Source organism: Hylaeus volcanicus, chromosome 1 (assembly GCF_026283585.1).
Source record: "Hylaeus volcanicus isolate JK05 chromosome 1, UHH_iyHylVolc1.0_haploid, whole genome shotgun sequence".
Taxonomy (NCBI): domain Eukaryota; kingdom Metazoa; phylum Arthropoda; class Insecta; order Hymenoptera; family Colletidae; genus Hylaeus; species Hylaeus volcanicus.
In genome coordinates, this window is record NC_071976.1 from 14,199,715 (window position 1) to 14,221,858 (window position 22,144).

The 22,144-nt window shown below is 34.4% G+C and overlaps 1 protein-coding gene across 4 annotated transcripts in view; it reads left to right on the forward strand.

Moving 5' to 3' along the window:
- Window positions 1-22,144, forward strand: part of LOC128881617 (protein couch potato-like) — a 363,315-nt gene that overhangs the window by 253,250 nt on the left and 87,921 nt on the right. For 2 of the 4 annotated variants that reach the window (XR_008458132.1, XM_054132875.1), the window contains exons 4-5: window positions 15,052-15,114; window positions 20,760-20,901. Coding sequence is in view for 3 of the 4 variants with exons in the window: in XM_054132875.1 (XP_053988850.1) it covers window positions 15,052-15,114; window positions 20,760-20,901 (205 nt within the window). In the remaining variant the exon portion in view is untranslated. Of the gene's footprint in view, window positions 1-15,051; window positions 15,115-20,759; window positions 21,531-22,144 lie in introns of those variants that run through there. The other 2 variants (XM_054132869.1, XM_054132861.1) reach the window with 2 other exon arrangements.

A 22,144-nucleotide genomic window follows, 5' to 3' on the forward strand; every position in this document is an offset into this window, starting at 1 on the left:
ATATATATATATATATATATATAGTAGCATGGTTAACAGGTATGTATTATTCTTGGTAATTCTAGCGATAAATGACGTCATCTTTCATGTTTAATCGTACTCGTGTATATTTGTACTTTAAATAACAAAATTGGATATATTCCATAACATTTGTGTTTTAATGAAGGACAACAATCTTGCAGTCCCTTTTGGAAAACCCTTTATTTTTCACCTACATTTTATTTGTGAACAAAATTCAAAATTTAGCAATTTAATTGTGACCCATATTTACTTGAATAGCTATATTTTTATTCCTTCATTGTAAAATATTTAAATTTATAATTCAAACTCTACTATTTAGTACAACGCTTAAGAGATACAGACATATCCACTTATTATTCAAAATTTAAATAAAATGACAATGTAGGTATGTAAAGGCTCTTTCAAAAGGTGCTTTAGAATTTTATTTTGTATTAAAACAAAAGATTGTGGAATATATCTGATGTTTCTATTTTAAATGAAAGTACACATGATTACGATTGAACATGGAAGTTGATGTTATTTAAGTCTCCCACAACTAGACTGACAAGGGTGTTTTGTTATTAAAACACAAAACCCTGAAGTCCCTTCTGGGAAACACCATCATATGTTTTAACCTTTCGAATTTGTTTTTTTTTGTTCCTCTTTCGAAAAGAATCCAGTATGGAGAGTATATGTATAGAGTGATTGATTAATGACAGAGAGTTAAGTTCTAGAATAGTTATGTTAATGGTTGATGGGAAAGTGTCAAAATGAGAATTCTAGGCGGTTGACTATTAGTGTTTATTATTAACGGGCCCATGAATGAAATACATAAATGAAATATAAAATGAAATGAAAAATGAAAAAGAAGAGTGTAATTATACAAACGTACATATAACGAAATTAACAAAAAATAATAAATAATGAAATAAAAACTGTTCATGTATTTACTAATAACAAGCATTAGAACGTCACAAGCGAACTGTCATTCAAGATGTGCTCTAGAAGACCATTGACCCATAAACTTTCGTGTTAGGTCATAGGTTTAATTTGCATTCGGTAACTTTTGCTCGTAGCCAACAGATTTCAATTCAGTGAAGGGAAGCTGGATATGACAATGTTAAGCACTTCCTCACGTTTCACAGATAAAATTCTCATATTTTTCGCTTTTTACTTCTTCCTTAGAGTGGTATTCGTGGACTCGCTCAAATGGCGAACAACAGTTTCCACTCTTTCATTTCAGGGATCCATACGAATCTTGTCATTTAGCTTCGTTGATGCTGACTGACGTGACATTTATAAATCTCACTCTTATACCAAGTTCGTGCATTTTTCTCTGCGAAAGTTTCACCTGTCTTTCGAGGAATCAACGAAAATCCTACTTTGAATATTTTTCATTCCGCACCGATAGTACTGGCGCATCGTCGCAAACTTCCAGAGATACGACATGAATTTGCAAAATTGAATACAAGAACTATAAGTTAGTTTTTCTTGTTTGTAGATTAACTAAAACATTTGTTCGACAAAGTACTGATAATTATTAAATACAATTGCGTAGTGTAATTATTGAAAAAAATACAAAAGTCAAGAAAGTAAATAAAAGAATACCATAATATTATTTTTCAACGAAACTAGAATGCAAAGAATGCATTTAGAAATACTCTTTACCCTGTTCGTTAGTATTTCGACGAACGCTCTGGCGTCATTCTGTTCCTTCAAGAAAGTCCCTTGTTCTCGTCTTCTTTCACTCCCATACTAACCGACACTTGAGTTCGAAACAAGGAACTTCGTTTAACAATTACACCTCTTCGCGTTGTAGCCCGTGCAACAAATACAATTTCTTCTAGCTTCCGAGTTGCTGTTTCTCAAAGAATCCCGACGTCCCTTTCGTATTCTCTTTGCTTGCGCTCGAAACGTCCGAAACGAGAAAAGTAAACTTTAAATAAAGGAAAAATGAACCTCGTTTGCGAATTACACCAATTTGCGTTGCAACAGAGCGGGGCGAATGGAATTTATTCGTATTCGGGTAAGAGATGGGTACGGAGGAGGCAGGGGGCGGGGGGGGGGGATAAAAATAATTTATCCCATCTGCATGTACTTTTCGAAACTTTTATTCGCAGCGACAAGAGCCATCTTTCCAACAGAGGTGGGCAAATTTTTATTCAAATATTGGATGACGAATAGAGATTATTCTTTAGCGATTCATTCATCACGTTTATTCCACAGTGATTTGGACTAGTGATTTGTTTAACTTTTTGGGATTAAGTGGATTAACTGATAGATTTTTAAGCAAAGATTGTTTATTAAAGTATGATAATACTAAGGATACAGATTTTGTTAGTGTAAGAGTATCGTAATCGGTAGTAACAGAAGAAGGGAAAAGTAAAGCAGTAGTACAAACATAGAAAAAATTACAGAGTAGTAGGTAACTTAAGAAAAATAAAAAGAACTAGCATGTTTTAAATTATTTCGGAAATCACAATTTCCAACATTAACAACCTAACTGATTCATCTTTTGCTTAACTATTTAAACATGGTGGAATGTTTTCTAGCCTATCACGAAAGACAACATTTTTATTCAAATATTGGATGACGAAAGGAGAGATCGCTTTAGCGATTTATTCGTCACGTTTATTTCACAGTGATTCGGACGAGTGATTTGTTTAATTCTGTGGGAATAGGTGGGTTAACAACCTAATTGTTCCATCTTTTTCTTAGCTATTTATGGATGATGAGATATTCCTGAACTCATCTCAGAAAGTTGAAATTAATTACAGTTCAACAGTTTGATATTGTATTGAAAGTTTTTCATTATTTAATAATTAAGTCATATTCGTTGCTGCATCTTTCTATTTCTTATTAATGACACATATTGTCATTAATATGAATAAACGTCATTTATTTAATTAATATTATCATATATCAGATATTTTCACTTTGTTTATTTATCTCTAAACGATATACTAGTAAAATAATTCTTCTTTTTAAGCATATTTTTTACTGTTTTATTTTATTTCAAATTTATTGCTTTTAAAGGTGGTACAAAATTGTTGAAATAATTTACTAAAACTGTACGGAATTTTATTTCAAATACACTATATTATAAGAAGGTTTATGATATATTAGTTTATTCTTAGTGAAAGGTGTAACATATAGATAGTAATAGGTGCCTTAAAAATCAAGCTACAATTTTCAATATTAATTTGTATGTTTCCGATACAACACGAGTGTCGGCAGAATTTACGTTCTTTTATAATTGTGTGCCGTTAGGTCGTTGATATTCTTCCTCGAGCGACGCGGAGAACTGAACGGAGGGCCAACAATCTAGAGACGCGGGTAGCGTCTCGACGCCAAGTACATGAAAAAATAGCCTCCCCGTATATGCCTGGCGCTGGCGCTACCGCGTATCTTTTACTCGAGAAAACACGATTCCAACCTAACCCGAAACTTCTGTCATTAATATCTTGTCACGCCTGCTGTATTTTCTAATTCTAAAGGCATTTTTCTGATGTAAATCGCACAGAAGCTTTCGAATAAAACCAAAATCAATAAAATCGGTCCACGAACAACAGAGATATCGTAATATCATATCACGAATGTGTCAAAATATGCAGCATTTTTCTTTTTCTTTGACAAGGAACTTTTTGTCAACACTTAGCCAATAGGAGCTAAGACCATTCGTCGATTCGTCGACTCTCGGAATCAGTCGGCAAGGCTCGTCGGTCGGAATTGTAATATGGCTGTCACTCATACCGCTCGTTCATTTCTAACCTGTAACTGTCAGTTTGCATTTGTGACATTTGGTTTCTTGCAACGACTTTCTGACATGCATTGTGCGTACTTTTGAAAACTTAAAGGACTGAAACTGGAATTATAATACAATAAATTGTGCGTTACCAATAGTGGATCTCTTTGTACATTTTCCCACTTATTTATTAACATTTAAATTTGTTACAACAAGATTTTCTGCCACGCGTTGTGCATACTTGTGAATTTTATTCTAATACAATAAATTGTGCATTACACATAGTGGACCCCTTTCTTTATTTCTCATTTCATGTTTAACATTTCAATTTCTTGCAACAAGACATTTTGCGATGCGTTGTGTGTACTTTGGAAACATAAAAGACTGTAACTGGTATTATAATATAATAAGTTGTGAGTTAGAAATAGTGTAGACCTCTTTTTTCATTTCATACTTCATTTTTAACATTTAAGTTTGTTACAACAAGACCTTCTGCCATGCGTTATGTGTGCTTTTAAAAACTTAAGGGACTGAATCTGGTATTGTAATATAATAAATTGTGCGTTATTCATATGACATTAATTTTATTTGTAAATAACACATACAAACCTTATTTTACTTGCAAATTAATGTAGCATGTCAATGATATCTTACATATTCTCGGAAGTCTCTAAGATAGATATAGTCCAAAGAACATTTAATAGTTAATATAATTTGTGAAATTAACAAAAAAATGCGAAAAGTGGGTAAAAGTATAGAAGCAATAAGTATTTGTACAATAAGTATTTGTACGATTCTTATGAGGAACCATTTACAGTAGAGTTTGTAACGTAAGCACATTAGTTTATTGCTCCGTACGAATTAGAAAACATCAAATTTCCAGGAAAGTACTTTTAAACAGTTGTGCGAATACTTATTGCTTCACTATTTCCATCGATTAATTGTTTTTTTCTTGTTGATTTCGCAACTTACATAAATAGCTATTTTTTTTTTTGTAATCTATCTATCCCTATAAAAAACTTCAAAAAAGTAAAAAAATTACACCAAGTACATGAAAAAGTGGAGGACTTAAAGAGTAATCATAAAAAAATAGAAGATCCTCCTAAAAAAATTCAAGAAAGTAGAAAAAGAAGTGAATCCGAAATAGGCTGCCAGTACATGAAGGTGCTTTCCAGCAAAGTGCAAAGGCGACACTGTACAACACAATGAAAAATGCGGTGCTTTCCAACTATGCGCAGCTAAAATGCTGTGTTCAACGGTGCAGACGTTCAGACCCTAATGACAACTCATGTAAACTGACTGCTCCGCACTTTGGCGGTGAAATGAAGAAGCTAAATAATGTATCAACCACAAACTGAGACTGTTTAGACATTTGCCTAGATATCCGTGGACTGGAAGTCAAATGCTTGGCGTGGTCAGGCAAAGCATTCTCAGATCATCAATACCCATACTTTTATATGATTAAACGAACTCACCTAAATGAAGTTCTATCATAATTGTATGAAGCGCCTCTTTCGAAATGATCAACCTGTAGATGTTCAACGCATGTTACGGCGATAAAACGAAAGTAAAGTAAAAAAGAGCCTTTATAAGCATTACTTTACCCAGAACTTTTGTACATATAAAAAATAGAACATTTTTCTCTACTCCAAACACAACTATCTTTTTTAATCACCTAATGTCGTGTTAGCAAAAGAATCAGTAGGATTCAATAACTTTACAATAAATTTTGCAAAAGTTTGGGAGTTGACAGTCCAACTTAAAGTCCAGTTCGTCTCAAAGTATTTAAATCAAGTCCCTTTCTCTTCGCCGTCGAAGTCGACGCGTGTCTCGTGGAATAAACGGTGAAAATATTTGTGTCTAGCCCGCTTTTACGCAGAACTTCTTTGATCCAACGACTAAGAGATTCAGCTCCAACAGCCCCAAACGGTTTTTTAAACAATACGAACAGCGAACTTTCTGATCCCCGAATACTCACGGTCCTCGCGATATAACACTCCAGAGGCGAAGCAATACAAACTTTGACGTTTGCTGAATAAAAAAGGGAGCACCAATACTGATTCCTGTTGATTCCTGTTTTCGCTCGATGTTTTTTTTTCTATGTGCAGGAATCTTAATTTCTAATGCATTACTTTACGCTGAATATTTTCTAATTTTATTAGCGAAAAAGTTTGCATTCGATGACCCGTAGTAAGAGCGAGCAAGATGATAAATTTTAACGACAAGTCTCTCAAGTTCATTTTCTCATTTGGTACCAACGTAATTAAATAATCTAAAACCATCTTCGGATCCCAAGTTGAAGTATACTTAGGCCTCGATGGCCTCAATCTACTCATTGCCTTGCAAAATCTTTTTAACCTAAAATCCTGAGCTAGCTCTGGCCCTACGAGCAACGAAATAGCGGATCTATAGGACTTCAATGTGCCCTGAGAACCTCCCTTTTCAAATGCTTCTGTCAGAAAAGTTAAAACATCTGGAACAGAATTTGAGTACGGGCTGATTTTTCTCGTTTGGGAAAAAGACCAGCATTTCCACCATCATGTCTCCATGATGAGTCGCTGAACGATGCCAACAATATTTTCATTGAATCTTTTGGAACCTCCTTTATCTCGAAGCTCATCCGGACAAGACTCCTGGAACCAGGGTAAGGTTCTTTCAAAATTTCAACCTGTTCCTGTTGAAGCAAACAACCATACTCGAACTAAAACTTGAAGGCACTGATTCAGAGCCTCCAAGTTTAGAACAAACCTACTGGATCCATCCGGTTTAGGAACTAGAAAATAACTCGAGACAATTGTCCCTCACTCGACTGACACGTCTGAACTGCATCTTTAACTATTAATTCGTCAATTAATTGACTGATTTTAAATCTTTCGTTAATTGTGAAATTCCGAAAACTCGGAGGCACGATCTGTTTAATTTTCGAGCAAAAAAGGATCTTATAACCCCTCAACCAAGACAAAACTTTTTCGTCAGTGGTTATATCTTGTCATTTAACTTGAAAGAGACCGAGTCTACCGGCTATAAGGCTTCCACCAAGCTCTAACATCTTCTCAAGTGTTCCCGATTTCGATTCCGATCACGATCGCGTCTCTGGTAGCGAGGTTTCTGGAAAGATTGCGGCTACTTTTTTTATAACAAGTATTACCTCGACTTCTGCCCGTCCGACGCCGCTGGATAATTCCTGGCCTGAGGTTGACAGGGCGGGAATCTCGAGTTTTTTGCTTGTTTCGAAGATTGCGATCTTTGAGCGACTTTGAGATCTCTCCAAGAGCTTTCCATCGTTTTTGCCTTCTTCGACACCTCTTCCAAATTGTTCTAAAACAAGAAATATCCGCAGCCTGACGCGTTGACAGCGTCTCGAAGAGATGCGTTGATATTGGCTAATATCAAGCTTCGACGAACAAAAGACTCATCGTGCTGCAAATCCGCCAATAGCTGGATCAAATCGAACAAATATTTAACTCAAGACAGCATTTCAGGATTGTCTTTCCCCTTCACAGCAATAGACATTGCTTGCATTTCGAGAGCCAAAGAAACAGTAATCTTTTCCTGTTTCTTCCGAATACGGTCATCCCTCTTCGGAACCAACTCCTGGACAACAAATTTGAACTCAGGATTTAGTTTAGGAGGATCAATGGGCGTACAGTTGTTAGGAGGTGGATATTTCTTTAGAACCTTTACTCTAATTTCCTCCGACAGGCCCTCCTTAATAACATCTTCGTAGCGTACCACCAGATCTTTATGAACTGGAGGAGCGAAGACTCTTTCTTCGCAGATACGCTTACCAAAAATATCTAAAATATCAGAACTTAACGCAGCTTCTGTGTTCAATATCGCTGGCTCACTAAAATCTACCGGTGGCACATCATCGACAGGGATGTTCCGTAGATTTGTTAACTGATTCGTGGAATACAGCAAAACCCGATGCATCTGACTTGCATGCCTGTCATCTGCCGGGTTATCTTCTTGTTCACTCCTATCTGGAGGAACTGAAGAAACACACCGATCCGAACTAAAAAATCTCGCTCTGTGATATCTGGAACGGTCACGATCTAGAAATCCAGACCGACAATAATAGGTTAGTCCTAAACATTGTTTCATATTTCTCATATTCAAAATATGAGTAACTTTCAAAGCAGGTTAGAGCCTGATGAATAAATTCGCAAAACTCTTCGGAATCGAAGAAAAAAATTCATCTCACGAGAATCCATAAAAGTGAGGAAAAAAGGTTTGACACGTAGGTTAGTGCCTACAAGTGAACAAACTTGACATTTTACAGGTTAGAGCCTGTTGTCAAAAAATTGCGAGAGGTATTGAACCAATCGACGCATTCTACTTTTTCGTCTCCCTCTTCCAGTCCATAAAGACAACTCTTCAGTAACCGCGTCATTCGATCTATTCCTGCAACGATGGCTCTTCCTCTTCTTTTTCCTTCTCAGCTTTCTATTTTCCTTTTCCAACTTCTCAAGACGTCTCTCGAGATCCTTATTTTGATTTTCCACATCGGAAAAATCTCTTTTATGCCTTTTGCGAAACATTTACACAGATATAAAAGAGAAATTCTCTCATTAACAACGTGGCTAATCGGCTCAAAGCGAAACAATGAGGCATGACGGGCGTGCAGACATGGGAGGCGATACCCGCTCCTTTTTGATTTTTAACTTTGAAATTTGTGGCAATATCGGCGAGAAGTGGGGGTACTACAGATTGATCTCGAAAAAGAGGCGCGTAATACAATCTCTCTCGCAGACTTTCACATAATTTGACAGTTTAAAACGCTGACAATATGAGTACATTTTCATTATTTTACATTTTAAAATAATTCTTATTCATCAAAACCTTGACCTTGCCTGGCCACGCCAAGCATTTGACTTCCAGGCCACGGACATCTAGCCAAATGTCTCAACAATCTCAGTTTGTGGTTGATACACTATTTAGATACTTCATTTCACTGCCAAAGTGCAGAGCAGTCAGTTTACATGAGTTGTCATTAGGGTCTGAACGTCTGCACTGTTAAACACAGCATTTTAGCTGCGCGTAGTTGGAAAACATAGCTTATGACATGCTCGTGAAATATGTCGCTTTCGGTTTGTAGCTGATTGCCGTCAATATCAAGCCACATGTGACCGTTTCGGGGTCTTTAGAATTCTGCATGGTTCCGAGGTTCGGCGGCCGGCCGTGCCATAAATTCGGAAAAACCCACGAGCGCGTTGGGCCTTCCGTGAGTCACCAGGCGACCACCTACCCCTAGTTTCGAGGCGGTGGGGGAAGACACCGCAGCGTGGGTGAGCGTGGGACGAAAGGCGCCCTGATTGGGTCTTATTCCCAAGATCGGGGCCCATTCGTCGCGCCCGTTGGGCACTAAGGGGTGGAAACGAGGACGAGGAAGGCGCATTGCGAGGCGTCTTCGGTCGTCAGTTCGCGAGACGAATTCAATTCTGAGCGGAACAGTCGTCCGATAAGGGAATTCTCATCCGGATGAGAACACCATGTTGCGAGTCTTCGGATATTTCGATTTGATCTCTCGAATAATAAAGTTCGTTTTCTCGACGTAAAACAAATGTGTAAATTTCCTTCGACACCCCATTTTAGCCTGAACATGTATAATATTGATAACATATCAGAAAAATATAACTTTCATTTTCTTGTTTTAATTAGAATAATGCAACGTTAGTGGGTAGATTTTGACAACTCATCCCTGTGTAAGTTAATTTGTTCTTAATGCAAGCTGTAACATAGACAACTCCAAAATCAAACTACAATCTCCCATATTAATTTGCATGGAAATTAATAAGAAATGTGCTACTTTTATTTTTCCTCTTTATATAAAATAATGCATCATAAGTGGCACGATTTTGGCAACTCACCCCTGTATTTTGCAAGGGTAGCTCCCCCTTCTTCAAATCGACTTACCTTGCGATTTCTGGGAACTTTGTTCCTCGAAAATGCTTCACTAGTCGGCGACATTGTAATCTTCCAACCCTTCGATTATGCGGAATTGCACGTCGAACAATACCTTTGCGTCGGGTACTACATGCATAATCGCGTATATGCACTTTTCCACGCTAGGGCTTGTGTTACCCAAACCTTTACCTGATAGTCGCATCCTTCCTTTTGTATCGTTGACAGAGTAGATCGTTTCTGCTATATTTTTATTCATTTGTAATAACAATAACCTCACTGTGATTTCCATAAACCATAATCGCGATTCACTTGTGTTTCTAGAGGTGTGTATTATTTGAAATTTGTTTAAATTTAATAGAAATTAGACTTATTGTTAATTCAACCAAATACCCGTATGTCTTTATATGTGTATAATATAAGTTTCTTTCCTTTTGTATTGTTGACAATGTAACTCTTTTCTGAAAAATTTTTGTTCATTTTTAATAACATAATTATAATTTTCATAAATTATATTCTGGGTTCATTTGCGTTAATTGTTGCATCTATTTTTTTAAATTTTGTGGGTATAGATATATTGTTAATACAATCAAATGTCTTTATTAAATTAAGATTAGAACTTCCAACACAGGTGTTTTGGTCCCCTTCAGTGTTGTTGACTTATGTTTGCTTATTAATCTTATTCGAATAAAAGGTCTTTAAAAAATAAAGCCTACTCAAGTAGTATTATATTCAACAATATTTTACATCTAAGTACACTTAACAATATTTGACTATTTCTCTAAATCATAAATGAGGAGATTATTCTAACAGTTATTTCAATAAGTGCATTTGGTGTTCAGATATCGGAATACAATTTTAGTTGGGTAAATTTAGTATCCATGAAAAGTCGTGTAATTCTGAAGTAACTTGATCAGGTTGTGTTATATAAACATCAGCATATTTTAGTCCAATGAACGATCTCGAAATAAGACGTGTATCTATGATCTTAAATGACACTATTCCGCAGTGAACTTCTTCGATAACTGTAAAAAATGTTGACTTAGATATCTTCAAACATGATGAACAGATTATAAGTCATATTTTTATCCTTCATAACCGTACAGAAGGTGAAATGGATTATTCCATTTTTCAAAAATTGGTGACGTTGACATCTTAAATGTGATAAATCATACAGAACATTTTGTTCTATTATTATATTATATCTAGGCTTTCTCATTTAAATGGCTCATACTATATATTCATTAAATTAATTTTTAATAATTGAAAATCAATCGAGTCATTTTTTTTTAGAAATTCAAACATTTTGCTGCTCAAGCAGGATCATAAATTTCTACACAGATATTTTTGATAATATTTTCAAATATCAATTAAGATTCAATACCCTGTTGAGTTTATTACTAGAACTATCAAACTGAGCAATCTAATCTATGGAATGAACTTCTATTTAAAATTACTCAATTATTATCAATGCTTTTACTATAATTTTTGTTAAAAATTATCAAAATAGAGAAATAATTGTATCGATAAATAAATTTACTTCTTTCTCATCTAATTTCAAAGATCTATTAACTAAAAACTATTAACCTACATAAACTACCACCACGATGGACTTATTGATAAAAATAGGCATGGCAAACCAGTATATTACGTTCGGGAATTCTGTGTCTCGATAAGAATTCCAGGAATACACTATGTGTCACGAAATGAAAATCGCATATGGGTCATTGCAAGTCTCGCGCGACTCAATATAAGGAATCAATGATTAATAACAAAAAAGAATAAAATATTCTACAATAACCTATATATTTTATCCGTTTAAAAATAAAATATCCTTATAACAAACATTTTTATTCTAACTTTATTTTTAACAAAATTCATCATGAACATCATTTTGGACATTATACTAATTAAGGTACAATACTACGTTGTGTAAACATTTATTCACATGTCATTTTCTAGAGAAGTTGGTTAAAATGTTGATTAAATAATCAAATAAAGCACTACTGTTTCTTATGATCTCCAAGAAAACATTTACTATGAGCAAATATTATTATTTACTATTAAACAGTAAACTTTCAACGAGGATTGGTTCATAAATCGTAGATGCATATAAATTGGTAAAAAATTTCTCGTAACAAATTTGTTAACGAATTTTGCTCGTCAAACTAAAAAAAGGAACTTTAAAGGCGAGGTTAGTTTTTTTTTCTTTTCTTTTTAAGGATACCTCAACAACTTTTTCTGCGTTCTGAAATTTATACCAGCAAAAGTTTATAATCGTCTCGTTTCGCATAGATGAAAAACCAACCGTGGAAAAACAGAAAAATTACTGCCGGAACTGGCAGTTTCGCCAAATACACAAATTAAAAAATCTGTACACGCTGAAAGCTTTTGCAAGCTCAATATTTACGTTGTTATTATTATTATTATTATTATTATTATTATTAATTCCATAATGTATTTTAAAAGCAATTATAAAATATTATATTATATTATATTATAGAAGAATAGAATATAAAACATTATGTTATATTATAGGAGAAAAGAATATTGACAATTATATTATGTTACAGAACACGTTGCAAGAAATTTGAATAATTTACTATAAAATCAGTATCAATTGATGAAACTACGTTTACTAAGAATTAAGTAGGCACCAATAGTATTTATTTTAATAACATATTAGAAAATCCCTTTGTCTCCCCCGTTATATCTTTCGTGACGTGACGGAATTTATTTTTCAATGTGATCTGATCTTTGCAATATGATTTTACAGAATGCTCGCGAATTCCGTTCGCATGCAAACCGATTTTCTGCGAATTTCTAGTTATCAGATTTTGACATAGATTATTTACATAGAAAATAGCGTATCGCACTTTGGGATCTCTCGCGTTATCATAGAGAATAAAATGAGCTCGTGACTTGGTTAGCAGATACCCAGCCAGCGTGCTGTTAAATAGATTATCTGGCTAGAAACATGTACTTCTTTGTCGTGCAACATGACGTCGGTATTTTTTACAGAGTAAAGCAAAATTACAACCGATGCTTGTGAGTTGGACAAAAACGAATAATGTTGATGCTTTAACCTTTTCGGTGCTCTGCGCGAGTATTTTGTTCTTGTCGTGCTCAAGACGAGTTAAATCGCATGAGCTTTTTAAATATGAAAGAGCTCAAGACGAGTTAACTCATTTACTCATTAACAATAAATTCATACGATTTAACTCGTCCATTGTTAAATCGTTTGTTGTTGATAAACGATTGTTGATCATCTATTGTTTTTGTTTGCTCGAAGAGTTACACGCTCCCTCATAGTCAAAACATAATTTATGTAATAAATATAAATATAAAAATTTTACTTAATTATTGTAGAAAAAATATTCTTAATAACTGAATAATTTTAAGCAAAAGTTTTACATATACGAACCAAATTAATTTGCTTGCTTCATAATTCATGTAATAAAATCTAATGAACGTTGAATTGTTGTTCGAAATTACCAAGTAACATTATCTTAAATAATAATTCTTGTGCTACTTGCATATTTAATTTGGCACAGGAGAAACAATTCGAAGCACTTCTCGCTCGAAGCTCTCGCGAATTCTACTTTACTCGATCTCCTTGGGTAAATGTAATCGCGTCTCGCTTTCCCAGAAAACATCGATCGATTCGAAACCCTCTGTATCGATTCTGGTGGCAAACGCTTGGAAATTTCTTCCTCGGAGTCCATTGGAAACTTACGCTCATGAAAGGACCACGTCGAACGAGCGATTCGTTTTCAACATGAATTATAGACTTCTCGAATCACATCTCAGGAAACCGCAGATGAACCTGCCAGCTACATCGAGTCAGAGAGCCTATTCATCTACCCTTAATCGTGGAAAGCTGATTCGTCCTGCGAAATATACAGTCTGTGTTTCCTATTATAACATACCACTTCCTTCTCACGGATATCAAAAACAGAATTTTCTTAGGCTCTCGGTATTTTGTTGGACTGAAAGAACCGTTGTTTTTGAAAGCAACGGAAGGTTGATCAATCTGGGTACTTATCAAGGTTAAATTAAACGTGTATGCTGTTTTTAAGAATTGGAAGAATTCTAATTAAGTGGCTATCGAAAGAATTTTAATTAAATGGAGAATTTGTATGTTGATCGATTGTGTCGAGCTAAAGAACAGAATTTATTAAATAGGATTATTTTATCTAATTCAAGAGAACAATATTTCAGAAAACACGTATTTCGTACTTTGATCTGTAGTTTAAATACACAAATTGTCGTGAAAATTGACTACCATTTTGCAATAAAAATATAGTAATGTTAATACATAATTTATAAAAATGATTCGAGGGCTCGTTAGATCCATCCAGAAAATAATTTGCGAAACACGAATATTACAGAAATGTCATATTCCGGGTCATTGTTTGAACAATTATTGTTAATAATTAATTTAACTAATGTCAGAAATTAATTTTTAGTTATTCCAGCTAACAGATATAACGATATATAAAAATTTCTCACGGTTAATGTCTCGAATGAATACTTACAGTGGGTGTAGAATGTATTCGTACACCGATCAATTTCCCCAAAAAACTTTTGTGTGATTTTTTATAATCAATGATATTTTACATATTCTCGGAAGTCTCTAAGGTAGATATAGTCCAAACAACATTTACTAGTCAATATAATTTGTGATGTTAACAAAAAAAGTGCGTAAAGTGGGTAAAAGTATAGAAGCAATAAGTATTTATACGACTCTTATGACGAACCATTTAAAGTAGAGCTTGTAATGTAAACACATTAGTTTATTGCTCCGTACGAATTAGAAAACATCAAATTTCCTGTAAAGTACTTTTCAAAAAAGGCTCTAATAGAAGAATGGTAGAAGATCCCACTTTGAATAACTAATAATTTAGTTAATTTAATGCTTAGAAAAGTAACAATAATTATAAAATCAAAAGGAAATCCCACGAAGGAGGTATCATATATTTATAAATTCATGTAAATTTCTTTTTTTTTTAACGATGTTTTAAAAACTAAACAGTTGTGCGAATACTTATTGCTTCAATATTTCTATCGATTAATTGTTTTTTTCTTGTTTATTTCGCAACTTACATAAATAGCTATTTTTTTTTACTCTATCTATTCTAGAGATTTCCGAGAATATGTAGAATGTCATTGTTTATAAAAAATAAGTTAATAAATTACAATTTTACATAGCTTTTCTAGAAATTGATCAGTCTACGAATACTTTCTACACTCACTGTATTCTGAACCGTAATTGTTATTAATGTTTAATCGATCACTGAATAATACTGTATGTAACATAAATGTTTAATTATGTCAGAGATATTAAGTTTTGATTGTTCCAATCAATAAATTTCACGTGTGTCTATCTTGTTTGATTTCAGCCGGTGGGATTCGTGACTTTTCACACGAGGGCCGGTGCGGAGGCGGCGAAACAGGACCTGCAGGTAATAGCCCCTTTCTCGAAAGAGAAAATATCGGGCTCCTCGATTCGACGAGAGCTCCTGAGGGCTCCCTTTACAATTAGACATATTATATACAGGGTATCCCAAAAATGTTGGAGTTCCTTGAAAGGGGTGGTTCGGGAGGTGATTTGAAACAACTTTTTCCTTTGCGAAAAGGTCGGATGGGGCTTCGTTAAGCAGATATTAACAAAAAACCCCGACCAATCAGACCGCGCGTATACCGTTGGAGCGGCCGCGGTGTAGCGAAGGCTACGCGCTAGGCGGCCGCGTTAATGTCCTTCGTGCACGTCGAGTCACTTGTTCGCGTACGAGCGCGGCCGCCTAGCGCGTATCCTTCGCTATACCGCGGCCGCTCCAACGGTATACGCGCGCTCTGATTGGTCGGAGTTTTTTGTTAATATCTGCTTAACGAAGCCCCATCCGACATTTACGCAAAGGAAAAAGTTGTTTCAAATCACCTCCCGAACCACCACTTTAAAGGAACTCCAACATTTTTGGGACACCCTGTATACATACACATGCGTACAAACATGGCCCGCAATTCTCTTTCGTATATATATATTCTTTTTTTTTATAAATATTTATATATATGAAATTATACACCCCTGCCTTAGATTCCAGCTGGCACGGGTTAATGCTACGTAGCTCTTTACCTATCAATTATATTACACACGTACACACTCTTTTTTCTGTCCTCTGTCTATATTATATATATACATATATACAATTCCTACTGTTTCTATCTCTACATTAGCTTCTTCTTCTTTTACTTGGGACAAACCGTAGTATTCCCCCCTTTTTGTATACGTACCAAGACCATACTGTAATAACGCTGGTTGCACCGTGTGACATTATCGATATATGGTGTTGTTTTGGCTCCTGATAAGCGTGGTCACCCCCACACTCTCCCGTTCTCTTTCTTTTTCTTCCACCACTGAGTCTACGGGTGTCGTACTTTACGTATGCATTTATATGGAACAGTGATTCTTGACCATTTTGCTGCGAACGTTTGGTCAACAGATCTGATTAATTATTGTTTTTTGTAGTGTTTAATGTTAGTAATGGATAAAAATCGGTAAAGGAAGGAATTCAGTTCGAGAGGAGTATCAAATTAACACTCTAGTGCGTGAATTTTATTTTATTATGATAGAAATTATTTTTTAATTGTTTATACAGTCCAAAGTGTAATGAAATGGTTTTTTTTAATTTCCTGAGTAATAGCAGGACGTTGTATAATTATTAGACTGCGGATTTTATGTATATATGATGTACAATAATATAGAAGACACATAAAATACACATTATGTATGTCGAACATGTTTTACGATTATTATAAGGATATTGTTCTTTCATTTTGAATAAGTGCACATATTTTTTGGTAATGTTCAGTATGTGTTTATTATATTAGTTTATATCGTAAATGTATAAAATCTGCAGGCTAATGATTATTCAATGTAACAAGGTTCTTTTCGCGAAGTACAAAAAAGTAACGCGACTAGATATCAAATACTGCTCCTTAAATGAAGATATACTCAATTTATATAATTTATAAATATGTATTCCTTGATTTACAAATATATTTACATATACTCACATTAATACGTCCATCGGAACTACACCATCAAAAACAGAATAGCCACAGCCTCTTCTATAAAACCCTTATCAACTTGAAAACTACTCTTTTCAATCTAGATTCTGTCCTCCATCAAAAGAAAAACCAAATACAGAGGCTCCAAACGTTTAAAATCCTTACATATTTAAACCGAGACTTCTATGAAACCAAATTCTTTCCTTTACACTTTCTTTCGTACTTTAAAACAACTCGGTATTAAATTCTCAACATAATAATTATCCAGGATTAAGAACTGTGCCAGGTTTCTCTCGAACGAGACCTAGCAGTCTTCTTTTAAGCTGAAGTGTGCCACGAGACGAAAAAGACTAAGAATGTTCTTTTAAACTAAAGTGTGCCACGAGATCGAAAAGACTGAGAGAATCTTCTTTAAAACTGTGTCGTGAGCAGGAAAAAGGTTAAGAACCACTGGTACACGAGGTTAGATTCGATCTCGTACAGATACGTTTGTACGTAACGCCCGGTATGTAGTAAATCCGAACACAGGGCCATCTCGAATTTTTGGCGCGCTGGACAGTTGCATTGGGGGCCCAAAAATTGAGGGACATCTATGACACGAGTGTAGTTTTAAAAATTAATGTGAGCATTGGTCATTAATGGACTGCGGATTTTATGCATTTATGACACAAGCTAATATAGTAAATACATGCTAAATATAAACAGAATAATATTATAATTTTGAATAATATTATTGTATTAATTATATAATTCATTAACTGTACATTGTGTTTATTTACTGTACGTCATCAATGCATAGAATCTACAATCTAGTCATTAAAATCTGTCGTTGTCTCTCGACTATATCGACGTGCATTTCATTTGGCTTTCACTCATGTGTAAACTGTGAATTTCATGTATTTATGATACAAGGAAACATGGCAAATATAAATTAGTAAATAGAATTTTGTGAATTGATTTATTGAATGACCTGAGTAATTATTTATTCAAACAAATTATAAATACAGACATAATTAATATATTAATAAGATTTTATTACTCATTACTGGTTAGTGAACGTAACCAAAAGTTATATGCACTTATACAAAACGAAATATTAATATTACTATATTAATTAATAGAATATATTCTATAATGCATACATCATATGTAGTTCTTGTATGTTTAAATGTGCCAAATTTGCAATCTATTCATGTTTCTAAAGCATGACATCCTGAAGGCCATAAATTTTCAGAAAACTATAAAAGAATTTTCTGCGAAGAAATCTCGCAAACGTTTGTACTATTTCTTGTGGAAAGTAAAACCATATATTTCATTTGATCGACCATTTATATTTATATTCTCTGTGCGTTGTATAGTAAGGGCCCCCAATGCACTGATTTCTCCAGGGTCCCATAATGCTGTTAAGACAGCCCTATACATAAATACATACATATTAGATGTAGAAATTAATTCTGAGCCTCTATATCCAATTATTTATAACCTTAGTTTAAATGAACATACTTACTTGCCATTTTTTAAATTCTCAACCTGATTTCTATTACAATATCTATACACACGACTCAAGTTTCGACTTCATGATCATTGCAATGCATTTATACGAACATTAGTAGCCATCAAATTTTTGTTAGTCTTATTCCTCTACCATTACTTTAATTACCAAGCACACTTGTAATCTGTTAAAATAATAATATTAAGCAAAAATATGTGACTACGAATCTTCGTATATACATATAGGTACATTTATTGTAGTGGTCACCAAGTTAAGACTTAGGTTATACATACAGGGTGTCCCAAAAATGTTATAACACCTTGAAAGATGTGGTTCGGGAGGTGATTTGAAACAACTTTTTCCTTAGCGAAAATGTTGTACGAGGCTTCGTTATGAAGATAATAACGGAAAAACCCGACCAATCAGAACGCGAGTATATCGTTGGAGCGCCCGCAGTAGGCGTGGCTACGCGCTAGGCGGCCGCGCTCATACGCTGCCGTGGGCGCTTCAACGGTATACGCGCGCTCTGATTGGTCAGTACTTTCTCCGTTAATATCTCCTCAACGAAACCTCGGACAACATTTTCGCTAAGGAAAAGGTTGTTTCAAATCACCTCCCGAACCACCTGTTTCAATGTGTTACAAACATTTTTGGGACACCCTGTATAATATATGCATAGATTCACCTACATGGCTGGTAATTTAACATATAGAATGACGATTAAATATTTCTGCTTAAACTAAAGTTATAAATGATTGAATATAAAGGGACAAAATTAATTTCTACACTTGATACGTACATACTCGCGTAACGCGTGATATAATCGTTTTTTTTTTCTTTCATCACATCCACCGCAACTGACCTCACGCAACTTGCAATGTCTTATAACCCTGTGTAACCGGTTCCATATGAGAGATACGAAAAACATCCTCTTGTCGGATGGACACGTTCGCTGAAAACACCCCAGAAGTCAGACTAACGAACGACCAACTTCTACATACGGTAACCCATCTACAGACACTGACACGTATTACACAAACACACATGTACACACACGACCCTGTGCTAATTTCCCTGTAATTTTGTCACCAGTCCCCCTCGAACACCGATCGCCGGTTTCACATTGTTACCGTAGAGATCGTTTTACCGAAGCTTTCGTCGCCAGCCGCGGCGATACTTGTTTTCCGTGATCTACTCATTCGATGAATGAAATGTGCATCTATCTAAGTACATGTTTAAGGAAAATTTTGAGAATTTTAAGGGGCAAGGAAAATTGTATGCACCTTTTGGTATCCAAGGAAAGTTAACAATTCTTTGATAGAATATATATGGGTGTTTTTGGTAAAAGTTTGTTATTTTTAGGGGTATAGAGGAATTCCTTCGTGCTCACGATATTGCTTTCTAGATTATACTGTTTTATATTATTCTATCTGTATCTTTAAATTTTATTATATTATATGTGTATTATAATTTTTATTTTATTATTTTATTTCTATATTCAAATATTATTCTATAAATCGTATTAAGAAATGTGATGTAAATATGAATTTTATTTTATGAATCTATTTATAATTTCTTTCAATAAATTATTTATTTTATTCATTCAATAAATCAATTTAAAAAATTCTATTTAATAATCTCAATCAATTAATTATGGATATCTATTGATTTTATACGATATATTAATTATTTTAAAGTTCAAATAATCAATCTATAAAAGTCTATTTAATAAGTTGAATCACCTTTATATATAATATTAATCAGGTTCCATTCACATAATAATCTATGTTTTTATTCTGAGAATTATTATTTAACCATGTTCAATCGTGATTAAACAATTTCAATACATTTTTCACCAATCTTGTTTTCAATTTTATTGTATCTACGATGAAACAGATTCATGCCCATTAAAAAAAGAAATAACATTAACTGCATCCGGAAGTGGGCACGAAGAGATTTAACAAAATTTTAATTGGTTCTTAAAACAGAAACTATTAGATGCGAAACTCTCAGTCACCTAACAACTATTAACCCCTAAATTGAATTTATCAGATACAAAGATAGAACTCGTTACATTCCAGGACTGACGTTGAATAAAACTAGTACATCGAAACAACTTGGTTCAACATTCTTTAAATATTGACCCATGAAAGAAAAACAAGTTCGAAAATATTACCTCTCTTTGTTCTGAAATAAAGTTGCGAAATTCACACATTTGCAAGAATTGAAATAGACGTCGTGGCATAGGTTCGACAGCCTACCTCCTTAATAGCGATTCAATCAGAACACGCTCGAATCATTGTTGCTATTGTTTCGCAGTAGATCCCAATGCGTCCATTTATAAATTCAACGAATAATTGAGATGTAATTGACGCGCCTGGAACCGGCCAGCGACGAAAGCCGAGGATCCATCTAAACACGACGTACGCTTGAAACCCGGAAACGTGTCAAGCGTGATCACGCGTTTCCGTCTGTTCTCTCCGATACCAATCCAGCCTCCGATCCTTGTGCCTCCCCGGTTTACTAATTTAGGGAATCTATTTGCAGCAGGGGGTTAGATTCGATCCTGATATGCCACAAACCATACGTTTGGAATTTGCAAAAAGTAACACAAAGGTTAGCAAACCCAAGCAACCAGCCGCTGCAGCAGCCACCTCGCACCCTGCTCTGATGCACCCTCTAACTGGACGTAAGTATGCACCGCCACTCGTTCACTTGCTGGATACGTCTCACTACTATTCTCACCCACTGCACCGACTACAACGTATATCTTCCTTCCTGTTGTTTCTCTCTCTGTCTCTTGTATCTTTTTTTTTTCAATTTTTTTTATACATACCCTGGCCCACCCACACGGTCCTCGAGTTGACCCCTTCGACCCTAGATCACCGAAACAGCAAACAGAGATGTCGAAGTACGATTATGTCGATTCGGAGGAATTGTTGTAATGCCTGTCAACTAAGAAAACCTCCAGATGTTAGGGTTATTATGCTTCGAGGGTTGAATTACGTGAGTGGAATGTGTGACGAGGAACTTGAATTCGTGATCTTGCAAACATTGGTAGGTTCAGAATATCTAAAGATGATTTTAGGATTGCGTGTATAGAATTTGAATTTAACTGTGGATTGTGGTTTAAATTAATGTAACCACTTTTAGTACCTGTAGGTTATTTTTAGATGGATAGAAACTATTAGACTAAGGATATTTATGCAGATTTATATGTATTATCACAGATATAGAAAACGAATTGAAAGTTAAATGAAAGTATGTCTTATCTTCTAAACGGTATGATATGTATGTTATTGTTACTATTTAATATAGTCTTTCGATTCTACATGTTTTCGTGAATTCACTCATATTTTCATTTGCCATAAATGCATAAACATCTGAAGTCTACATATAAGGTAAGGAAAACCATAGGAACTCGTATATACAAATATATTTGGAATATGTTAAATGAAATGAATGAATATGTTGAGATCATAACACATGTTGGAACTAATATTTAGTAAACATCACATCAAGGGTGAATAATAAGTCAATTGTGCCTAATTATCAGTCTGAATCATCTATTTTACTTTCCCTTTGAAATAAACATAATTCAACAATCTATAAATATAAAATCAATGTTAAATATTTGAACAATTAACAAAAATAGAGGGTGCAAACATAATAATATTAAAATTTGGAACGAAATAAAAACTTGTAGTAATAGTAAAAAATGAAAGACGTATACAAAATATACATAATATATTCTTATGTAGTATTATATATTACATAAAATATATAAAATGCATTACTTGTATTATGATCACATTCGAATATACAATAATAATATTGTCTTTTTGTATGATGTAATAAAGACGTTAGTATCGTTATTGCACCCATACAAAATGATCGAAATGAAATGAAATACGTACTGGAAGTTACGTTCA